The 23,139-nt window shown below is 39.7% G+C and overlaps 1 protein-coding gene across 1 annotated transcript in view; it reads left to right on the top strand.

The window, feature by feature from the left end:
• Positions 1 to 23,139, top strand: part of MTMR9 (myotubularin related protein 9) — a 73,711-nt gene that overhangs the window by 24,643 nt on the left and 25,929 nt on the right. Inside the window, exons 2-3 of the mRNA XM_010840277.1 lie at positions 4,914 to 5,022; positions 9,080 to 9,205. Coding sequence (XP_010838579.1) covers positions 4,914 to 5,022; positions 9,080 to 9,205 — 235 coding nt within the window. The remainder of the gene's footprint in view (positions 1 to 4,913; positions 5,023 to 9,079; positions 9,206 to 23,139) is intronic.

Here is a 23,139-nt window from a genome sequence, read left to right as displayed (position 1 = left end):
TGGCAACCCACTCCACTGTTCTTGCCTGGAGAATCCCAGGGACAGGGGAGCCTGGTGGGCTGCCGTCTATGGGGTTGCACAGAGTCAGACAGCGACTTAGCAGCAGCAGCATACTCTTAGTGGTAGAGTTGCTTTTGGTAAGTGCTGTTTTTCAGGTTGAAGAAGTTCACTTCTGTTCTTAGTTGGCTGAGAGTTAGGTTGTTTTGTTTCATTTTAGAGTCTTGAATGGCTGTGGGATTTTGTCATGCATTTTGTATATTTGTTGAGATGAGAGTATGGTTTTTCTTTTTCAGTTTAACACAGTAACATTCTGTTAAAACTGCCATGCATTTCTGCAGTAAACCTGAGTTACTCATGATTATCCTTTTATGTATTGTTGGATTTAACTTGCTAATGTTTTGTTTAGAAATTTTATATCTAGTTTATGAGGGCTGTTGCTCTGTAGTTGTCTTGTCATGTCTTTGGTTTTTGTATTAGGAAAATGCCAGGCTTTAGGTGTGAATTGAGAAGTAAATGTCTCTTTTTCAGTTTTCTGGAAGAATTTTTCTTGAGTTGATAGTATTTTTTCCTTAAATATTTTATGGAATTCATCAGTGAAGCCACCCAGGACTGGAGTTTTCTTTGTGGGAAACATTTTAATGAAAATTTCAGTTTATTTATCAGATAAAGAATTAACCAAGTTATTTGTTCTTGAATGATCTTTAGTAGTTTGTGTCTTCTTTGAAATTTGTCCGTATCATTTACATTGTTGAATTTATTGGCATAAAATTGTTCCTAATATTCCCTTAGTATTTTTGAGTGTCTGTGGAGTCTATATGATTGTAACCTCTCTCATTTCTGACATTGTTAGATTGTGACTTTCTGTTTTCCTAATGTCTGCCTAGAAGATTATCACTCTTAAATGATCTTTTGAAGCAGTCATTTTTGCTTTGTTTTTCCCTACAATCTTCTCTTGTCTCTTTTTTTAATTAATTTTTTCCTCTCTTATCTTTGTTATTTAATAGTCTCTGCTTTGGATTCAACTTGCTGGTATATTTCTAGTATAGTGGAATCTGAGGTCACTAATTTGAGACCCAAATTTTCTTCATTAATTCCCTTCTTTTGTAATATAGATGGTCTTCTCAGACTATCAGCCCCACCCAATTCTTCCCTCCCTTCACTATAACTCGGAAAATCTCAAAACAGTGCACTGGGGCAGTCATCAGACTCATCTTGTTTCTCATCTCCCAGAGATCTTTGTTCCATGTCTTAAAAATTGTTGTTTGATGTTCAGCGTCTTGAAAATGGTTCTTCCTTATATTTTGCCTCCTTATTTTAGTTGTTTCGGGTAGTAGGGTAAACATGGTCCCTGAAATTCAAACTTTGCCAGAAGTGGAAGTGACAAGAATATGACTTTTCAAAATATACTTTATAAGAGGCATTCCACTGTATTGACCAGTTATGGATATCTGATGGAATTTTCTTGCTAGGATTTGACCCATGTTGATAACTTTCGCTTATCCAAATCCGCAGTGATGTTGGGGATGGAGGTATTTACAGAATTCAGGAAGAGTAGCTGTAGGAGTCTTCTTCCTAAACTAGGCACAGTATAAATACAATTACCAGTTCTGGATCAGTATAAGAAGTCATAGTTTAGGGAATATTCACAAGTATTAATGTGAAAGAACTGGGGCAATTTGTGGCAAAGCAAAAGGAAAATCAGAGCTATCAACAAGTATAGACAAAAGAAAACATCAGGAGAAGGAAGACAAAAGTCCCAACTAAGGTAAGATAAATTTATTCAAAACTTAGTGATAACAAAATTTATGATTAGATATGGCATTTACTCTGAAGTTTTCCTTGACTTAGAATAGATATTGCAAGTTAATAGGTTTTAAAGACTGGGAAAAAAGATACTTATTTTTCAAATCAACTGTTGCAAATTTGGAGGGAAGTGAAATCTGAAATGAACAGTTTTTCATATGCTTCAGACATATCTCTATACGAACACTTAATACATCAACTACAGTTTTATTTTTCTTATTCTTTGAAGTGAGACTCCTAATAATCTCCACTAAATGAATTGGCCTAGTGTGAATGACTTTATATATTAAAAATTTTTAATATATGTATTTTAAGTAATTCATGGCTCAGATTTTAATGATGGAGGCATGAGGTTCTTCCTTCATTAAACTAGTAAGGGAGAAGAAGGAAGTCGAATACAGGCACACAGCAGAGGTGTTGTGTGTTTGGTAGTCTGGAGACTACCTCAATAAATCACGTCAATATTTTGGTTTCCAAATGCATATAAAAGTTGTGATACACTGTGCTGTAGTCTGTTAACTGTGCAATAGCATTATATCTGAAAAAAATATATTTTTTAATTTAAAAATACTTTATTGCTAAACAAAATGGCAGTCATCATCTGAGCCTTCAGTGAGTTGTAACCGTTTTGCCAGTGGCGGGTCTTGCCTCAATGCTGATTAACCCTGACTGATCAGAGTGGTGGGTGCTGAAGGTTGAGGTGGCTCTGACAATTTCTTAAAATAAGACAAGAATGAAGTTTGCCACATTGATTGACTCTTTCCTTTCATGAACAATCTGTCTGAAGCATGCAGTGCTGTTTGATAGCATTTTTCCCCACAATAGAACTTTCCTCAAAATTAGAATCAGTCTTCTCAAACCTTCTTGCTGCTTTATCAGCTAAGCTTACGTAATATTCAGATTTCTTTGTTGTCATTTCAACAATCTTTACCAGGGGTAGACTCCATTTCAAGAAAACACTTGGTTCAACTCTAACCCTAACCCTAATCCTAACCCTAAACCCTAACCCTAACCCTAACCCTTATCCATTAAAGTTTTATCATGAGACTACAGCAGTTCATTCACATCTTCACATGCTACTTCTATTTCTCTTGCTATTTCCACCACATCTGCAGTGACTTCCTCCACTGAACTCTTGAACTCCTCAACATCATCCATCAGAGTTAGAGTCAACTTCTTCCACACTCCTGGTAATGTTAATATTTTGACCTCTTCCCGTGAAGCACAAATATTCTTAATGGCATCTAGAATGGTGAATCCTTTCCAGAGGTTTTCAAAGTCGGATCCACAGTCTCCAGAATGGGCATTGTGTTGACCGGCATGAAAACAACGTGTATGTCATCGTATGTCTCCTTCAGATAGGAGGTGACCAGGTGCCTCCTCAGGAGTAGTAGTGTTTTGAAAAGAATCTTTCTTTCTGAACAGTGGCTCTCAACCGAGAGCTTAACATACTCAGTTAACCCTGTTATAAACAGATGTGCTGTCATCCAGGCTTTGTCGTTCCGTTTATAGAGCACAGGCACAGTAGATTTAACATAATTTTTCAGGGCCCTCAGACTTTGGAAATGGTAAATGAGCACTGGCATCAGCTTTAATTCACCACCCACATTATCCTCTCAGAAGAGAGTATATCTGCCCTTAAAATCTTGGAAGCCAAGCATTGACTTCTTTCTAGCTGTTGAAGTCCTAGATGCCATCTTCTTCCAATATAAGGCTGCTTTTTAAAAGGTTTTATTTATTTTTGGCTGCGCTGGGTCTTCCCTGTTGGGCTGCGCTTTTCTCTAGCTGCGGCGAGCGGGGGCTTCTCTTCACTGCCGTGCGTGGGCTTCTTGTTGCGCTGACCGCTCTCGCCGTGGAGCACGGGCTCTAGGGTGCACGAGCTTCGGTAGTTGTGGCTCCCGGGCTCTAGAGCACAGGGTCAGTGGTTGTGGTGCATGGGCGTAGTTGCTTCATAGCATGTGGGATCTTCCTGGACCAGGTATGGAACCCGTGTCTCCTGCATTGGCAGGTGGATTCTTTACCACTGGGCCAATAGGAAAGCCCTAGGCTGTTTTGTCTACATTGAAAATCTGTTGTTTGATGCAACCACCTTCATGAATTACCTTAACTGTATCTGGATAACTTGCTGCTGCTTCTACATCAGCACTTGCTGCTTTCTTTTATGTGATGGAGACAGCTTCTTTCCTTAAATCTCATGAACAAACCTCTGCTTGCTTCAGACTTTTCTCTAATAGGTTTCTTTCCTGTCTCCATCTTTAGAGAATTAGAGTAGGGGCCTTGCTCTGGATTAGGCTTTGACTTAAGGTAATGTTATGGCTGACTGATCTTAAAACTTTCTATCAGCACTTAGGCTTTTTTTGTTTTCTTATCATTCTTATTTTCACTCGAGTAGCAGTTTTAATTTCCTTCAAGGACTTCCCTTTGCATTCACAACTTGCTAACTATTTGGCTAATAAGAGGCCTAACTTTTGACCTATTTCAACTGACATGGCTTCCTTACTAAGCTTAATCTTTTTTAGCTTTTGATGTAAAAAAGTGAGATGTGTGACTCTTCCTTTCCTTTGAGCTCTTAGAGGGCATTATAGAGTTATTAATTGGCTTAATTTCAATATTGTTGTGTTTAAGGAAATAGGGAGGCCTGAGGAAAGGGAGAGAGATGGGGAAACAGCCAGTTGGTCAAGCAGTCAGAAGACACTTATTTATCAGTTAAGTTTGCTGTCATATATGGGCAGGTTACTGGGGCCGCAAAACAGTTACAGTAGTAATATCAAAGATCACTGATGATAAGGCACAGTGACAAGTATAACAGAATAGCAACAACAATAATAAGGCTTGGGTAATGTAACAATTACCAAAATGTGATGCAGAGAGAAGTGAGCAAATGCTATTAGAAAAATGGTGCCAACAGACTTGCCGGACACAAAGTTGCAGCAAACATTCAGTCTTTAAAAAACACACCATCTGGGAAGCTCAGTAAAGTGAGCACAATAAAACGAGGTCTGCCTGTATAGCTGGTGATTACGACTAACCACCTCTTTTTGAAGAAATAATCATATACTTTGCGTTGGGAGTATATATGTCCTTAAGCATAATTTATGATTTTTTTATAGATTTGTGGGACCACTGGGTACCATCATCATAAAATGTAAGGATTTTCGAATTATTCAGTTGGATATTCCTGGAATGGAAGAATGTTTGAATATAGCCAGTTCCATTGAGGTACGTGTTTTGGAAACAAAATGTGATAAAAGAAGGAACTTTATTTTCGGATTCACTGTAACTCTTATGTTTCTCTTTTAGATAAATATCATTTGAGTCGTGTTCTGTGGCTCAAATCTGGAAGACTGAACGCAAAGCCTTACCCTGAATCATTGTTACAGGAGTGTAAAAAGATTTTATTGACTTAGAGAAGTTATTAATGTTACTTATTCTTCTGGGTTCATCTATGTTGTAGCATGTGACAGGATCTCCTTCCCTTTTAAGGGTGAATAATATTCCATTGTGTGTTTCTAAATGTTGAGACTTTTTGAAAATCTTATTTCTTTTGTAAAGCAAGTAATTATCACTAATGATTGTAGTCTTTTGTTTGTTTTTAGTAAATTTGAATTTCCGTATATCCTGTTTGTTTGAGATAGGATGTGTTCATTTTATATTTATAGAAATGATAGCGAACATATGTCCAGATTAGAAATAATAGAAATTTTACTTGGATAATTTAGTGTTTAAATTGAATCAGTTCAGTTCAGTTCAGTTGCTCAGTCGTGTCCGACTCTTTGTGACCCCATGAATCGCAGCACGCCAGGCCTCCCTGTCCATCACCAACTCCGGAGTTCACTGAGACTCACGTCCATCGAGTCAGTGATGCCATCCAGCCATCTCATCCTCTGTCGTCCCCTTTCCCTCCTGCCCCCAATCCTTCCCAGCATCAGAGTCTTTTCCAATGAGTCAACTCTTCGCATGAGGTGGCCAAAGTATTGGAGTTTCAGCTTCAGCATCAGTCCTTCCAATGAACACCCAGGACTGATCTCCTTTAGGACGGACTGGTTGGATCTCCTTGCAGTCCAAGGGACACACTATTTTCTTTCTCACTTCAACCAACTCTTTTGGTATATACTCATTTTTAAAATTGCTTTATTTTACATCATTACCACTAAATTATAGCAGTTAACTTTACGTTTATAGTATTTTCTAGATAATTATAGAGACACATTGAGTTTTTTTTCCTTCTGTCTTTGAGTGCCTAATATGGGCTTTGTGTGCAGAATAAATGCTATTGGCTTAACTATTAAAAGGAGGCAGAAAGGCTTAAACCTGTAACTAGGATTTCCTTTGGCTTTTAAACAAAAAAAAACAGAAATAGAAGAACTGTTATGGTACTGAGAAAATGGCATGTAGTATTTTTCTTTCTGCTTTTGCTAAGTTTTTCTTATGAAAACAAGAAGATAAGCTGAACTCTTTGTGTTACATATTTATCATTGGAAATAACATAGGAATGCTGACTTGGCTGAATTTGTTGACGTGAGTGAGAATCACACTGTGCGTTCTAGGCTGTTGAAGGGAAATGCTGTCTTGCTCTTTGGGCCAGGTAGTGCCACTCACCCACTTCAGTTGAGCATGTTATTTTTTTTTCAGTTGTGGGGTTGGATTTTCACTGACCCATGCACATTTTTTTTTTCTTATCCCTTTTATAACTTGTAAGATAGCCGGTGGATGTTAGTGAAATTGCCTGTGGTGAAGAAACAGGGCAAAAAAGCCTATTACCCCACTCTGATGGCATTTAGCTTTGTTAGCATTTGACACTAATCAGTTGCTTATTTAGCTATACATATTAAATATTATGTAAAACTCTGTAGAAACTGACTGACTACAGAGAAGCCCTTATGGCTGAGAAGAAGCCGCAAATGCTGAGCCACTCTTGTGATTTGACCTTAGAAAATGAACTCTCTGTTGATTGTTTTCCCAGCAGAGTGCATGCACACGGTGTGCTTGGCCTCTGGCCTTGTCCTGGCGTCCAGTTTTCCTCTGTCCCTCCACACAGCTTGATATAATTTGGTAGTAATAAGTGAATTCTTATAAAGCATAGTTGAGCTATTCTTTGTTATCAAAATTCATATAATCAAAATCTGCTACCCTAAGTAGAATCCCATTGGAAGAATAACTGGCAAGTGCTCAGTTTTCTAAATTATAGTAGGAAGTCTGATGAACCATTTTTTTATGTGTAGTTTCGGTTGTCTTTTAGGGTTGAAATGACTTTATTTCTTTGAGCATTAATGTGTTTAAAGGAAAAGTTCTGTCTCTAGCTACATGAAATGTAATCATGACAAGTCTGAGTGCTTATTGCCTGCTGGAATGTTTGTGAACATGGATTTAAAATAATGATTGTACCAGTCACTATTAATATAGTATGGAGGTTCCTCAAGAAATTGAAAAAGGATCTTTGATCTAGCAATCCCACTTCTCGGTGTATATCTGAAGGAAACAAAATGATTGTTTTAAAGAGATATCTGTACTCCCATGTTCATTGCAGCATTATTCATAATATTCAAAGAATATAAAAACCTAAGTGTCTGTTGATGGATGGATGAATAAAGAAGATTATACACACAGTGCGTGCACACATGCACACACACAGTGGGATAGTACTCAGCCATCAAAGGAAAGCAGTCCTGTCAGTGGGAACAGCCACACGGAGAATGGCCTGAACAAACAGTGGGTGAGACTGCAGGGCGTGGTGCTGAGTGAAGCAAGCCAGACAGAGACAGATATTGCATGGTATCACTTATATGTGGAATCTCAAAAACAGAAAAGGGAAACACACAGAAACAGGGAGTAGAAAAGTGGTTTCCCGGGGCTAGGGGTGGGTGAAATAGGGAGAGGCTGGTCAAAGTTACAGACCTGGGAATCTAATGTATAACATAGACTATAGTTGATAACACTGTATTATGTAACTGAAATTTGCCAAGAGAGTACAACTTAAATGTTCTCAAAAGCAACAACAGAGGGTAAATATGTGAGGTGATGGATGTGTTAATTAACTCAAGGGGGGAACTCTTTTACAGTGTGTTTGTGTATCAAAAATCACATTGTACGTTAGAAATATTTTACATTTTATTTATCAATTTATACCACAGCAAAGCTGAAAAAATTTTTTAATACTGCAAAGAATATTTTTTAAGTAGTAAAATAATAAAATTTAAAAATTAAATAAAGGTTCTACTGACCTGATCTTTCTGTGACTTAGAAGGAGGTAGCTTTTCTCTGAGAGCTTGGGGATGTTAGCATGATGTTGGCCCCCTCACGCCCCTCCAGCTGAGTGTCTCCAAAATTACAGCAGTTTGAATTGTGCTAATTGATTTTGGTGCCTTTGTTTTTTCTAGCCATAGAAATGCTTTCTAAAACTCCCCTGTCAGGAGGATGAAACTGCCAGGTGACAGGGGACGTTCCGTCTCTCAGCTCCTCATCTAGTCAGGATTCCTTGGCCTTGTACTCCAGATGGCCTCTAGGCTCACTTTGGGACCACAGAGTTACTGCCCCAGTTTGAGAGGGGTTAGCGTAGCATGAAGGTGTGAGGGCATCTGCTCACTCCAGGAATGGAGGCAGTTTCACGTTGATGGAGGCTATGTGGAGCATACCGTAGCTGAAATTAGAGCTTGCTGTGTGTCCGGTACCGTCCTAGCCCTGCTGCACACATTCTCTTAATGCCTCAGCAGCCCTAGGCGCGGCCCTCTGGAGTTATTTCCTCCATTGACAGCTGCGGCCCGGAGTGGCCGCGTCACGCAATACCACTGTTGGCGCTGGCATCTGGAATTTGAGTCCAGCAGTCTGACTCTTTGCCTACTAAGCTTTTTTTACAATTGCTCAGAAACTCTGGTTTTAAGTAACTTACATATGTAGTTAATAACTGGATTTTGAGCCAAGGCCTTACTGATTAACTGCAGCCTGTTCTCTAATCCCCAGAAACATTTGGACCTTTTCATTAGGCCTTATTACATGGTCTCAAGAAGAAGTTTTTTCCATTTTTCTTCTAGAATAGGTGTGCACATTGTTTTGTTATTTTGTTAATTCAGCAAATGCTAATTGAGTGTTATGTGCCAGATACCGTGTTAGAGGCTGAAAATAAGGTATAATTGTATCTAGTGATAAATATAATGTTAGAGAAGTGTATTAGGTGTCCATCATTTTAGGCCATATTTGATGAATATCAATTTGGAAATTAGAAAATGCTTGGAATTGTGACACGTTCCTTTTTTCTTTCTTTACTTCTTTTTTCCCGTAGGCGTTATCTACCCTGGACTCCATCACTCTGATGTATCCTTTCTTTTACCGGCCCATGTTTGAAGTGATAGAAGATGGCTGGCATTCTTTCCTCCCTGAGCAAGAGTTTGAACTCTACTCTTCAGCTGTGAGTAACTTTTGAGAGAATTAATGGGTAATGAGAAATAACGCAGCACTTTACTGGTGAAAATGATCGCTTCCTTTTGACAAGTAAAAGAAGTAGCTAATAGCTATTAGTGCTGCAGCCTCTGCCATTCAAAGATTTGCATAATTGTTCTCAGTGCTACAGCTTAAGTAATTTTCCTTCTAGTAGACTTGCTGATAAAGCATTAAGATCTTCATAAAGATAGTCCTGACCTGTTTTAATTTGGGGGTGTTTTAAAAGTATTCCATAGAAGCAGTTTTATATATAGTAATTAGGTTCTGAGCCATCCCCCCAGAAGTCTGTTGAACTCACTCTGTACCCCGGAGAGCATCAGAAAACCATGTGTATCGATTTCTTCCTGTGGGATAGTTCTTGTGATTTCATGATTTGGGTTACTAAGACTGGTGTACTTCTCCTTTGTCTTTGGACATGGGGTATCTGTTTTGGTGGATTCCAGCGTTCTCCTCTTGATGGTTGTTCAGTAACTGTGATTTCAGTGCTCTCTCAGGAGGAGCTGAGTGCATGTCCTCTTACTGTGCCATCTTGAACCAATCCCTGCGTGGGATGCTACTTACAAAGGTTTTTTGATTGAACCAAACGAGAAACATTTGTGTCTTGCATTGAGTGTGCCTTCCCCTTCACTCTTAGCTGGCCAAAATATACAGATACCTCAAAAAAGAAATGGCTGTATCTTATTAAGAAAGAACCTAGAGTTGTCCAATAAGCAGATGCTTTTGGTCTGCAAAAAAAAATTTTTTTTTAACTTTTTCTTCTATACCTCTGTAAATGGGTCCTGAGAGATCAAGAAGTAGCGACCAGGTGCCATGAAATTTGAAGAACAAAGACGTCCATAGCAGCAAAGTGAAAAAGGAAGGGGAATTTTATATTCTTGCGTATAGAGCATTTTTATATAGCTTGTGCTGCCTGTATTTACATTTATTTTCAAGGTCTTTATAGCATTAAAAACTACATAGTAAACATTCTCAAATGCATGCTGCTTTTCTTTCATATCAATTGACTACTACCTGATGGCTACCTTAGAGGAATCCGTAGTTACTTCCTAGGTGGAAAACGGCAGTCCGAATTTGATCAGGAAGGAAGATGTCTGGATGATTTTCCTGGTTATCCAGAAAATATCAGTGTAAATTATTCCTCTTGTGGTTAGGTGCCATAAGTGAATCACTCTAAGTCTACATTCAGCAAGCCGACGTTCAGATCAGTCTCCTGTTGTGCTCAGAAGTCCTGTGTGCTGACAGCATCCATGATGTGCTTGTCCAGCTCCTGCTTGCAGAGTCTCTAGTGTGAGAGGATTTGCAGCATCACACAGCGTCCCAGTCGGTGTCACCGTCCTGGTACTGAGCTGACATCCCTGCACTCAGACCCCGTGTTTCTGACGTGGCCTGTGGTACTCAGGTTGTCTTATTCCTCTACTGTAAATAGTTCTTCAAATTAAGTTTTATGTCCCCACTAAGTTTTCTTTTCTCTAGATTAAATATGAGTATTTACTTCAGCCTTTTCTCATACCACTGAACTCAGGGCCACACCCTGTCTTGATTGCTTTTCTCGGCAAGACCTTCAGTTTGTCACTGATTCTCATAAAAGATAGCACTCATAACATTTAGTGTAGATTGGAACTATTGCTGATACTTTAAGGTAGCCCAAAGTTCCATTGGCCTCTTTCAGAATTAAATTACTTATGAAGGCACGGAGGAAATGACATTATTAGATTTGTGTTAGAGCAAAGCAATTCTGATGCAAAATGCTGGGAAACTGCTTAGGAGGCTACTGAAGTAATGATTGGATCAGTAACAGAGGGGTTGTAGTGCAGAAAGTTTCAGGAAGTGAAATTAAAAGGAGTTGGCGACCCACTCACTGGACACGAGAGGTAAAACAGGCAGAGGCGTCTAGGTTTTACTACTGAGATGGGAAAGACAGAGAAATGTGCACGACAGGGAGTGAGTGGAGTTCAGTTTTGAAGACGGCAAATTCGAAGGGCCTGTGTGGTGCACATCATTGAATATGTATAAGAGATAGTTTAGAGCTTGAGAGATCTCTGTTAAAAATGAAAAATTGAGAGTCATCAGTGTGTACATTGTGAGAATCACAGGCAGAAGTTGAGATTACTGAGGGAAAACGTCTAATGTCAGTAGGGACCAAGGACTAACCGTGTAGGGACGAGTGGAGGAAAAAGCCAAGGGAAGAGCGAGTTTCAAGTAGGAGGGGGTCACCAGTGTGAAAGCTTCTTTTCATTGTTTATTGTCTCCTGAGCTAGAATACAAGCTGCTAGAATACAAACTTTCGGAGGCTGGGGACCATGCCGTTCTTGTTCCCTGCTGCATTCCTAGTACATGGTTTGCAAGCAGTAGGTATTTGTCAAGTCAATAAATGTAGGAATGTGTGCATTTGTGCAGGACAGGACAAAGTTATGTCAAGTCTTTATATCACTGAAATCCTCCATCAGGTAGACACATATCACTTCATTGGTATTCCTTAAGGAAGGTTTTTTTGATTGTCTAAAAAACTTTTTGAGTAGTATTAGCCAGTCCCTACTTCTCTGTTATATCCAAAAGAGATATGTGGTATTGAGAAGACAGAGTGCTCAAACTATCTCTCAAATCATTTACATTGCATCCCAGATGTTAATGTTGACTGCTTGACTTTCTGGGACTTTGTTTCCATGTCTATAAAATCAAAGTGTTGGACAAATGACAAATGTAAGAGTTCCTCCCCTTTTAACATACTTTTATTCTAGGATATAATAAAATACTATTTCGGATACTTTGTTGAAATGCACATACACAGTATATATCTGTACTTCCCCAGTCTACCACTTCAGAAATTATATACAAAAAAGATGATGGTCAGGTAATGGTTGAGTAGCCCCTGTCTGACAAGATCTCCTGCAGATATCAGTGACAAACTATGAATAAAGCAGAAAAACTTGAAGCTCTGGTGAGTGAACAGAAAGCAGCGTATTTTAGAGGGAGGGGAGGAAAAACTTAGAGGAAGTGAATGGCAGAGTAAATTTCCTTTTTTGGGGCTTTGTCCTGAAGTTCGCACAGTTAACGGCATTGATGGTGCCGGACAGCTAACAGCCTAATGGAAAGCCCACTTTCTCTCTGGTGGGAGGAACCAGAGAGCCACAAGAGGGGAACCTTGATTCTGTGTGGAATCCTGAATCTCTGGCTGACTCCTGAACCATTGCTTGATCTGAGTTGCCATGCATCTCAGATGTTATGAAGTTTGTGGTTTGTCTGAAGAAGCTAATTCCTTGTAAAACACTCTTCAAAGGTGTTTAACGGAATGCAGATTTTCTGCAACATAAAATTCACAGTGAATATAGGATATAATCCAAAGTTGGATATTATGACTCATACTATGACCCATTCTCAAGAAAAAGAGTCTATCAAAAAAAGAAAAAAAAGACAGTCAACAAGTACCAGTCCCAAGATGCCTCAGATGTTGAAATGTTTGATCATTCAAGGTCTTTAGAGCAGCTGTTTAAATTGCTCGATTTTCCATAAAGGTAAATATGTTTCAAATGAGAGACAAGACAGGAAATCTTAACAGAGAAATAGAAATGCTAAAAAGAGTCAAATGAACCCTCAGCATTTTTTGAAAATATATATCTGAAATAAAATGTTCACCTGGTTAAATAGCAGAGAGGAGATGACAGGACAGAATCAGTAAAATTGAAGCTAGAGCAATAGAAATTATTTGGAGAAATAAAGGAGATGGGAAATTATGGAAAACAGAGCCTCAGAAACCTGTGGAGCAAAATGGCTAGCGTGTGTGTAATTACAGACCCAAGAGAGAATAGACAATAGGTAGGAAAAACATTTAAAGAAATCATGTTCAGAAGCTAAAAATTTGGTCAATTTTATAAGTTCAAAAAGTTCAGCAAGCCCCAAACAGGATGAGTATGAGAAAAATCAGGCTAGGAACATGATAGTCAAATTGTCAAAGAACAATGGTCAAATGAAGATCTTGAAAGTTGCCAGTTAATAACAACACATTACATACAGAGATAATTCAGATGACCATGTACTCTTTATCAGAATTTATGGAGACGACATGATAAAACTTCTATATTTTAAATTTTATTTATTTTTAAAGAGTATATTTAGTTGTATCGGGTCTTGGTTGTGGCACACGGGACCTTTATTGCACCGTGTGCAGTCTTTTGCTGTGGGCCACGGGCTCTCTAGGTGTGGCGCATGGGCTCCAAAAATGTAGGCTGAGTAGTTACAGTGGTCCAGCTTAGTTGCTCTGCAACTTCTTCCCTGACCAGGGATCAAACCCTTGACCCCTGCGTCATCACAGGGCAGATTCTTAACCACTGGACCACCACGGAAGTCCCAACAAAACTTCTATTAAAAAGTGCTGAAAGGTAAAAAGCCTATCAACCCTGAATTCTGTATCTGGTGAAAATATCTCACAAGGAAGAAGGTGAGACAACATTTTCAGATAAAAAGAAACTAAGAACTTATCACTAAGAGACTTTCTCTATAAGAAATGTTAAAAGAAGTTATTCAGACTAAAGGGAAATAATACCAGAGAGAAACCTGAATATTCAAAATAATTGAAGAATATTGGAAATGGTATAATTAAATATAACCAGCTATTTTTTCTTTTTAATGTCTTTAAAATATGTATGACTAAAACAAGAACTATAGCACTGCCTCTGTGGTATTTATGGTGTGTAGACATGTTACACAGAAACGATGTCGTTAAACATGGGTGTGGGGTGGCTGAGCGGGTCAGTCGTGTCCGACTCTTCGCGACCCCGTGAACCGCAGCACACCAGACCTCCCTGTCCATCACCAGCTCCCAGAGTCCACCCAAACCCATGTCCATCAAGTCGATGATGCCATCCAACCATCTCATCCTCTGTTGTCCCCTTCTCCTCCTGCCCTCAATCTTTCCCAGCATCAGGGTCTTTTCCAATGAGTCAGCTCTTCACATCAGGTGGCCAAAGTATTGGAGCTACAGCTTCAACATCAGTCCTTCCAATGAACACCTAGGACTGATCTCCTTTAGGATGGACTGGTTGGATCTCCTTGCAGTCCAAGGGACTCTCAAGAGTCTTCTCCAACACCACAGTTCAAAAGCATCAATCCTTCGGCGCTCAGCTTTCTTTATAGTCCAACCTTTACATCCATACATGACCACTGGAAAAACCATAGCCTTGACCAGACGGACCTTTGTTGGCAAAATAATGTCTCTGCTTTTTAATATGCTGTCTAGGTTGGTCATAACTTTCCTTCCAAGGAGTAAGCGTCTTTTAATTTCATGGCTGCAGTCACCATCTGCAGTGATTTTGGAGCCCAGAAAAATACAGTCAGCCACTGTTTGCACTGTTTCCCCATCTATCTGCCATGAAGTGATGGGACCAGATGCCATGATCTTAGTTTTCTGAATGTTGAGCTTTAAGCCAAGTTTTTCACTCTCCTCTTTCACTTTCATCAAGAGGCTCTTTAATTTCTCTTCACTTTCTGCCATAAGAGTGGTGTCATCTGCATATCTGAGGTTACTGATATTTCTCCCTGCAATCTTGATTCCAGCTTGTGCTTCCTCCAGCCCAGCATTTCTCATGATGTACTCTGCATATAAGTTAAATAAGCAGGGTGACTATATACAGCCTTGACGTACTCCTTTTCCTATTTGGAACCAGTCTGTTGTTCCATGTCCAATTCTAACTGTTGCTTCCTGACCTGCATACAGGTTTCTCAAGAGGTAGGTCAGGTGGTCTGGTATGCCTGTCTCTCTGAATGGATACATAGACCTATACAGTTTCAGAGTTTTTACATGTTATGTAACATGGGCTAATGTTTAAGTTAACAGTATATATTATAATCCCTGGAGAAGTTTCTCAAACTTGGCACTGTTGACCTGTGGGCTGTATAATTCTTTGTTGTGAGAAGCTGTCCTGTGCATTGTAGGGTGTTTGGCAGTATCCCTGGTCTACCACTAGATGTCAGCAGTGGTCTTCTCCAACCCCCAATTGTCTCCACTCATTAACAAATGTTCCCTCGAGGCAAAATCACCCCTAGTTGAGAATGATTGTCCTTGTCACTTCAGCTCAGTAAAAGTAATCATAGAGTCAGTTCAGTTCATTGGCTCAGTTGTGTCCGACTGTTTGCGACTCTATGGACTGCAGCACGCCAGGCTTCCATGTCCATCACCAACTCCCGGAGCTTGCTCAAACTCATGTCCATCAAGTGTGTGAGGCGATCCAACCATCTCATCCTCTGTCATTCCCTTCTCCTCCTACCTTCAGTCTTTCCCAGCATCAGGGTCTTTTCTAGTGAGTCGGCTCTTCGCATCAGGTGGCCAAAGTATTGGAGTTTCAGCTTCAGCATCAGTCCTTCCGGTGAATATTCAGGGTTTATTTCCTTTAGGATTGACTGGTTGGATCTCCTTGCAGTCCAATGAACTCTCAAGAGTCTTCTCATTCTCACAGGTCAAGAGCATCAATTCTGGTTCTCAGCTTTCTTTATGGTCCAACTCTCACATCCATACATGACTACTGGAAAAGCCAAAGCTTTGACTAGACGGACCTTTCTTGGCAAAGTAATGTCCCTGCTTTTTAATATGCTGTCTAGGTTGGTCATAGCTTTTCTTCCAAGGATCAAGCGTTGTTTAATTTCATGGCGGCAGTCACCATCTACAGTGATTTTGGAGCCCAGAAAATAAAGTCTGTCACTCTTTCCATTATTTCCCCACCTATTTGCCATGAAATGATGGGACCGGATGCCATAATCTTTGTTTTTTGAATGTTGAGTTTTTTAAGCCAGCTTTTTCACTCTCCTCTTTTCACTTTCATCAAAAGGCACTTTAGTTCTTCTTCGCTTTATGTCACAAGGGTGGTGTCATCTGTATATCTGAGGTTATTGATATCTCTCCCGGAAATCTTGATTCCAGCTTGTGCTTCATCCAGCCTGGCATTTTGCATGATGTATTCTGCATATAAGTTAAATAAACAGGGTGACAATATATAGCCTTGACGTACTCCTTTCCCAATTTGGAACCACTCTGTTATTCCGTGTCCAGTTCTAACTGTTGCTTCTTGACCTGTATACAGATTTCTCAGGAGGCAGGAAAGGTGGTCTGAGCAATCACTTAAAAATGTTAAGAGATGTGATTTAAAGTTAATATATTAAAGTGGAGTTCTAAAAAGTAGTTCAAAAGAAAGTGGGAAAGAAGAAATAGCAATTAAAAAATGAAGGGGCAAACAAAATAAATGCTAGACTAAAATCCAGCAATATCAATATTTAGTATTACTGAGCTTAACACCCCAAGTAAAACACAGAGATTGTCAGAATGAATTAAAGGAAAAAAGCAAGGGAGTTCCCTGGTAGCCTAGTAGTTAAGATTCCAGGCTTTCACTGCTGAGGGCCTGGGTTCAGTCCCTGATCAGAGGACTGAGGTTCTGCAAGCTGTTGAAGCAGCTAAAGAAAGAAAAAGTAAAATTGAAATATATGCTGTGTACAGAGGTGCATTTTGTGTTCTTATTTTTAAATAGTTTTTATTGGAGTATAGGTTCTCTACGTTGTGTTAGTCTCCGCTGTACAGCAGAGTGCGTCAGCTGTTCCTGTATGTGCACCCCTTTCTGGGCAGCCTTCCCGTTTACGTCGCCGTAGAGCCTGAGTGAGGCTCCCTGGGCCGCACAGTAGGTTCTCACTGGTCACCTGTTTCCACGTAGTGTCAGTAGTGTGTGCGTGTCAGCCCCAGTCCCCCAGTTCATGCTTCCCCCACTCGCCCCTTAGTGTCCAGGGAGCCAGTTTCATTCCTTCTTACAGCTGAGGAATATTCCATTGTATCTAGGTACCACTTTTTTTTTTTTCAGCTTGTCCTATTTTTATTTGGAGGCTATATTCAGAAGGCCCTAACTAGATAACTTTTGCCGTGAGTTATAAACTCTAGAGAGCCTGTTGTTATAAAGACAACTCACATTTTCTTTTCTTTTTTAAGGTGGTAGTTTTATCTGTTTATTTGCACATTCATTCTTTTTTTTAACTTAATTTTTTTAATTGGAGAATAATTGCTTTACAATATTGTGTTGGTTTCTGCTATACAACAACACAAATCAGGCGTAAGTGTGTATATACATGCCCTCCCTCCTGAGGCTCTCTCCCCCAGCATCCCCTCCCAGGCTGTCACAGAGCGTGTGTCACAGAGCACGTGTCACAGAGCGCGTGTCACAGAGCGTGTGTCACAGAGCGCCGGGCTTGGCCCCTGTGTTACGTGGCAGCTTCCCATCAGCTGTTTTTGCACGTGGTGGTGTGTATCTGTCAGTGCTGCTCTCTTGATTCATTTCCTCCTCTGCATCCACAAGACCGTCTGTGTGTCTATTCCTGCCCTGCAGTTAGTTCATCAGTGCCGTTTTTCTAGATGCCATGTATACACAGTACCATACTGCAGTTGTTTTCTCTTTCCATATGAGAAAGAGGTTCATCCACCTTGTTTCAATTGACTCAAATTCATTCCTTTTAATGACTGATATTCCGTTGTGTACATATATATATATGTATGTATCACAACGTCTGCCGGGAGTCAGCATATTGCATATTGAGTGCATATTGCATATTGAGTGCAACACTTTCCACAGCATCATCTTTCAGGATCTGGAATAGCTCAACTAGAAGTCTATCACTGCCGGGAGCCAGCATGAGGAACTCCGCCCTTCATGAGGAAGGAGGCTCAGCATACGCAAAGGCGGGATCGAGCCTCAGGAGTCCCCCTGGAAATTCTCGAGCATATACCCCCAAAACCAGAGTCTGCCTACTTTCTGCTTGTGCTTTCACCTAAACCTCTGACTTTACGGGGGGCTCTCCCCCACTACCTCTCTCTGAAAAAAGAGTTAGCTTACAGTTCCAGTTAATAATTCCTGGGTGTGACAGTGTTTAACCTACAAACTCCTTTGTAAATCCTCTAGCCTGCCTGAATAGGTTTTTCCGGCCACATGTGATTGTTCAGAGCCTCCCAACTGTGAGAGGCAGGAGATGTTCTAAACTGTCTAAACACAGATTCTTTTGAGTAGTTAAAAGATTGATTAGAAATTGTATTGGTGAAGGGTTTTTCACTTATTGGGCCAATGTTTGCTGCTAAGTCTCCATATCCCTTACCTGCTGTGTCCTTGGCAGTGTATTGATTGATATAATGGGTGTATAGAAATGTAAGTAGTAGCCTCAGTGTTTGTAACCTTGGACCCTTGAGTTAATTCTTTTCTTGATTGAGCCCACCTCACCTTTGCCCTATTGGAATGCAGCTTTGTCCAATGCTTTTTTTGGAGGCTGGTGCCTGACTTTAGAATAATCACCTTTAGAAAAAATAAGTTTCTTAAAATGTTAACAGGCCTCCTGGCCAGAAGATGATGTAAATCACCTGAACTTTTGCATATGATAAGTTTGAAAGCCTGGTTTCGATTAGGACCAGGAACTGCTGTCCCTGCATGACTCCACCCCTTCCCCCATTATCCTCTATGCACAACGTAAGGTATAAAAACTACTTTGGAAAATAAAGTGCGTGCCTTGTTCACCAAAACTTGGTCTCCCCATGTCGCTCTCTCTCTCCCTCTGGCTGAGTCTCCATCTGGAGCGCGGACCCCGCCATGCTTACTAATTATGCCTGGGCTTCTAAGATCCGACCGGGGAGGCCTCAGTGTCTCCTCTCCTTCGGGAGAACAGAAGGATGCCTGCGGCCTACGTAAGTGATGCAAACTTCTTGTCTTGAAGTTTTATTGGTCTCCCGCGTAAACCAAGCTACTCAGCCTCTTTTCTCCACTGAATTTACTCACTGAGCTATCCTCATCCTATTACTCTTTATATCCTTAATTAACGTTTAATTAAGCAATTGTTTCCTGATCCTCGCCTACGCCGTCTCTCCTTCAAATACCCTGGATCAGCCGGGGCTGGACCCCGGCAAACGTCTTTATCCATTCATCTGTCAATGGACATCTAAGTGGCTGGTGACTGTAATTGTGTGCAGTGAACATTGGGGTATGTGTCTTGAATTATGGTTTTCTCAGGGTATGTGCCCAGTAGTGGGATTGCTGGGTCATATGGTAGTGTTTTTTTAGTTTTTTAAGGAACCTTCACGTTGTTCTCCATAGCAGGTGAACCAGTTTTTATTTCCAGCAACAGTGCAAGAGGGTTTCCTTTTCTCCACATCTTCATCATCGGTTATAGATGATGGCCATTCTGATAGGTAAGGGGTAATATCTCACTGTAGTTTGGATTTGCATTTCTCTGATAACTAGTGATGTCGAGTATCTTTTCGTGTGTTGGTTGGCCATCTGTGTGTCTTCTTTGGAGAAAGAGCTGTTTAGGTCTTATGCCCATTTTTTGATTGGGTTGTTTATTTTTTTTTTATATTGAGCTGCATTTGCAATACTTTCTCCTGCTCTGAGGGCTGTCATTTCATCTTGTTCATGGTTTCCTTTGCTGTGCAAAAACTTCCAAGTTTCACTAGGTCCCATTTGTTTACTTTTTTTTTTATTACCATAAGAGATAAATCCAAAAAGATACTGATGCAAATTATATCAGAGAGTGTTGTGCCTCTATTTTCCTTTAAGAATTTTATAGTGTCTGGCCTTACATTGAAGTCTTTGATCCATTTTGAGTTTATTTTTGTGAATGGTATTAGGTAGTGTTCTAATTTCGTTCTTTTACATGTAGCTGTCCAGTTTTCCCGGCACCACTTTTTGAAGAGGCTGTTTTTTCTCCATTGTATATTCTTGCCTCCTTTGTCATAAATCAGGTGACCAGATGCACATGGGTTTATCTCTGGGCTTTCTGTCCCTGGAGTTCCATTGGTTTATATTTCTGGTTTTGTGCCCAGACCATACCCTGTTGATTACTGTAACTTTGTAGTATAGACTGATGTCAGGAAGCCTGATTCCTCCAGCTCTGTTTTTCTTTCTCAAGATTGCTTTGGCTATTCAGGGTCTTTTGTGTTTCCATACAAATTATAAAACTTTCTGTTCTAGTTCTGTGAAAAATGCCATTGGTAATTTGATAGGAATTGCAATGAATCTTTAGATTGCTTTGGGTAGTATAGTCATGTTAAAAATATTGATTCTTCCAGTCTAAGAACATGGTATATGTCTCTCTGTTTGTGTCATCTTTGATATCTTTCATTAATATCTTATAGTTTTCTGCATATGGGTGTTTTGCCTCCTTAGGTAGGTTATTCCTAGGTATTTTATAATTTTTGTTGCAATGTTAAAGGGGATTATTTCCTTAATTTCTCTTTCTGATCTTTTATTGTTAATGTATAGGAATGCAAGAATTTTTGTGCATTAATTTTATATCCTGCAACTTTACTAAATTCATTGCTTAGCTCTAGTGGTTTTCTGGTGGCCTCTTTAGGATTTCCTATGTATAGTGTCATGTCTTCTGCAAACATTGACAGTTTACTTGTTCTTTTCCTACTTTTATTCCTTTTATTTTTCTTCTCTGATTGCTGTGGCTAGGACTTCCAAGACTATGTTGAAAAACAGCGGTGAGAGTGGACACTCTTGTCTTGTTCCGGATCTTAGAGGAAATGCTTTCAGTTTTCACCATTGAGAATAATATTTGTTGTGGGTTTGCCATATATGGCCTTTATTATGTTGACGTAGGTCTCTCTATGCCTACTTTCTGAAGAGTTTTTTTTTTATCATAAATGGGTGTTGAATTTTGTTGAAAGACTTTTCTGTATCTGTTGGGATGATCGTGTGATTTTTTATTCTTCTGTTCACCTGTTTGACTGGCATATATTGAAGAATCCTTGCATCCCTAGGATAAATCCCACTTAATCATGGTCTATAATCCTTTTAATGTGTTGTCTGGTTTGGTTTGCTAGTATTTTGTTGAAGAGTTTCGCATCTCTGTTCATCAGTGATTTGGGCCTCTAATTTTCTCTTTTTGTCTGGTTTTGGTATCAGGTGGCCTTGTAGAATGAATTTGGCAGTGTTCCTCCCTCTGCAGTTTTTTGGAAGAGATGCATTTAGAATATAAAGAGACAGATTGAAAATAAATAGGTGGAGAAAATTTGCCATGAAAATAATGAGTATAAAAAAGAAGTTGCTTTATTAATTTCAGATTAAAATGAAAAACTTCAAGACACAGAATATTATGAAATAAAGAGATCATTCCATAATGATGAAATTGATCAGGACAATATAATGGTATATATTTTTATAGCCTAAACTGATGAAAATAAAGAAAGTTCTGTGGTCATAGTAGATTGTTTAAACTGCCCTCTCAGCAAGTAACAGAACAACTAGACTAAAACAAAACAACAAAATGAGTAGAAAGGGAATCTGAACAGCACTATCTGATATTCACTGAATACCACTCCTGACTTCTGCAGAATGAACAGTATGCAAGAGCACATTGTGTTATCCAAGAGAGAACATATGCTGGGCTGTTACATAAACTTCAAAGGCTTGAAACCATACAGATTATAGTCTCTGACCACAGAGGAATTATATTAGAAATCAGTTAGCACTGGTGGCTTAGATGATAAAAGAATCTGCCTACAATGCAGGAGACCCGGGTTCGATCCTAGGTTGGGAAGATCTCTTGGAGAAGGGAATGGCAGCCCACTTCAGTATTCTTGCCTGGAGAATTCGGAGGACAGAGAAGCCTGGCGAGCTACAGTCCATGGGGTCACAGAGTCGGACACAACTGAGTGACTAACACACAAGGTATTGAGGAATACCCAGAGTATTTCTAGATTAAAGGAAATACTTGTAAATAGTCTGTAAATCAGAAGGGAAATTAGGAAATATTTTTAGCTGAATGATAATATCAAAATTTGTAGACTACAGCTAAAGCAGTCTTTAGAGAGACACAATGTTAAAGCACCTATGTGAAACAGGAAAAAAGGTCTAATAAATTCACCAACTTAAGCTCCAGCTTAAGAAACTGGGGAAAAAATGAGCAAAGTAACTTGAGAGAATGAAATAATAAAAAATAAGAGCAGAAATCAATAAAATAACTAGAACTAGTAAGGTTAGCAAGATTGCTTGGTATAAGTGTTCACAAACTAATTCGTGACATGACTAAGCGACTCAGCACTGCACAGCACAGCCTTAAAATGGATAAGACACTTAGTAAGAAAATTAACAAAAGGGCAGAGAAACACAAAGCATTGCTGAGAGAAGTTAAAGGACATCTAAATAAATGGAGATATATGTTCATGGATGGGAACACAATATGGTTAATAGTGGACTGAGTTACGTAAGGGACCCAGCAGTGAATGTATTAGGCTTTGTGGGGCATGAAGTCTTTGTTGCAGTTACTCCACTCTGTTGTATCATGAAAACATAATACATCAGTGAATGAGTGGTGCTGTGTTCCAAAAGTATTTTAAAGGAATACCTGACTTATTGTGTTTCATCTTATTGTATTTCCTAGATATTGCATTTTGTTTACAGATTGAATGTTTGTGGCAATCCTATGTCAAGCAAGTCTGTAAGTGCCATTTTTTCCAACAGCTTTTGGTCACTTCATATCTCTCTTGCATTTTGGTAATTCTCAATATTTTGAATCCTTCACCAGCAGAAAGATTATGACTCACTAAAGGCTCAGATGATGTTTAGCATTTTTTAGCAATAAAATAGTTAATATTAAGAACAGTTCAGTTCAGTTGCTCAGTCGTGTCTGACTCTTTGCAACCCCACGAATCGCAGCACACCAGGCCTCCCTGTCCATCACCAACTCCCGGAGTCCACCCAAACCCATGTCTATTGAGTTGGTGATGCCATCCAGCCATCTCATCCTCAGTCGTCCCCTTCTCCTCCTGCCCCCAATCCCTCCCAGCATCAGAGTCTTTTCCAATGAGTCAACTCTGCGCATGAGGTGGCCAAAGTATTGGAGTTTCAGCTTTAGCATCATTCCTTCCGAAGAATCCCAGGGCTGATCTCC

Source organism: Bison bison, unplaced genomic scaffold (assembly GCF_000754665.1).
Source record: "Bison bison bison isolate TAMUID 2011002044 unplaced genomic scaffold, Bison_UMD1.0 scf7180017864143, whole genome shotgun sequence".
NCBI classification, from domain to species: Eukaryota; Metazoa; Chordata; class Mammalia; order Artiodactyla; family Bovidae; genus Bison; species Bison bison.
This window is presented reverse-complemented; position numbering and strand designations above follow the sequence as displayed.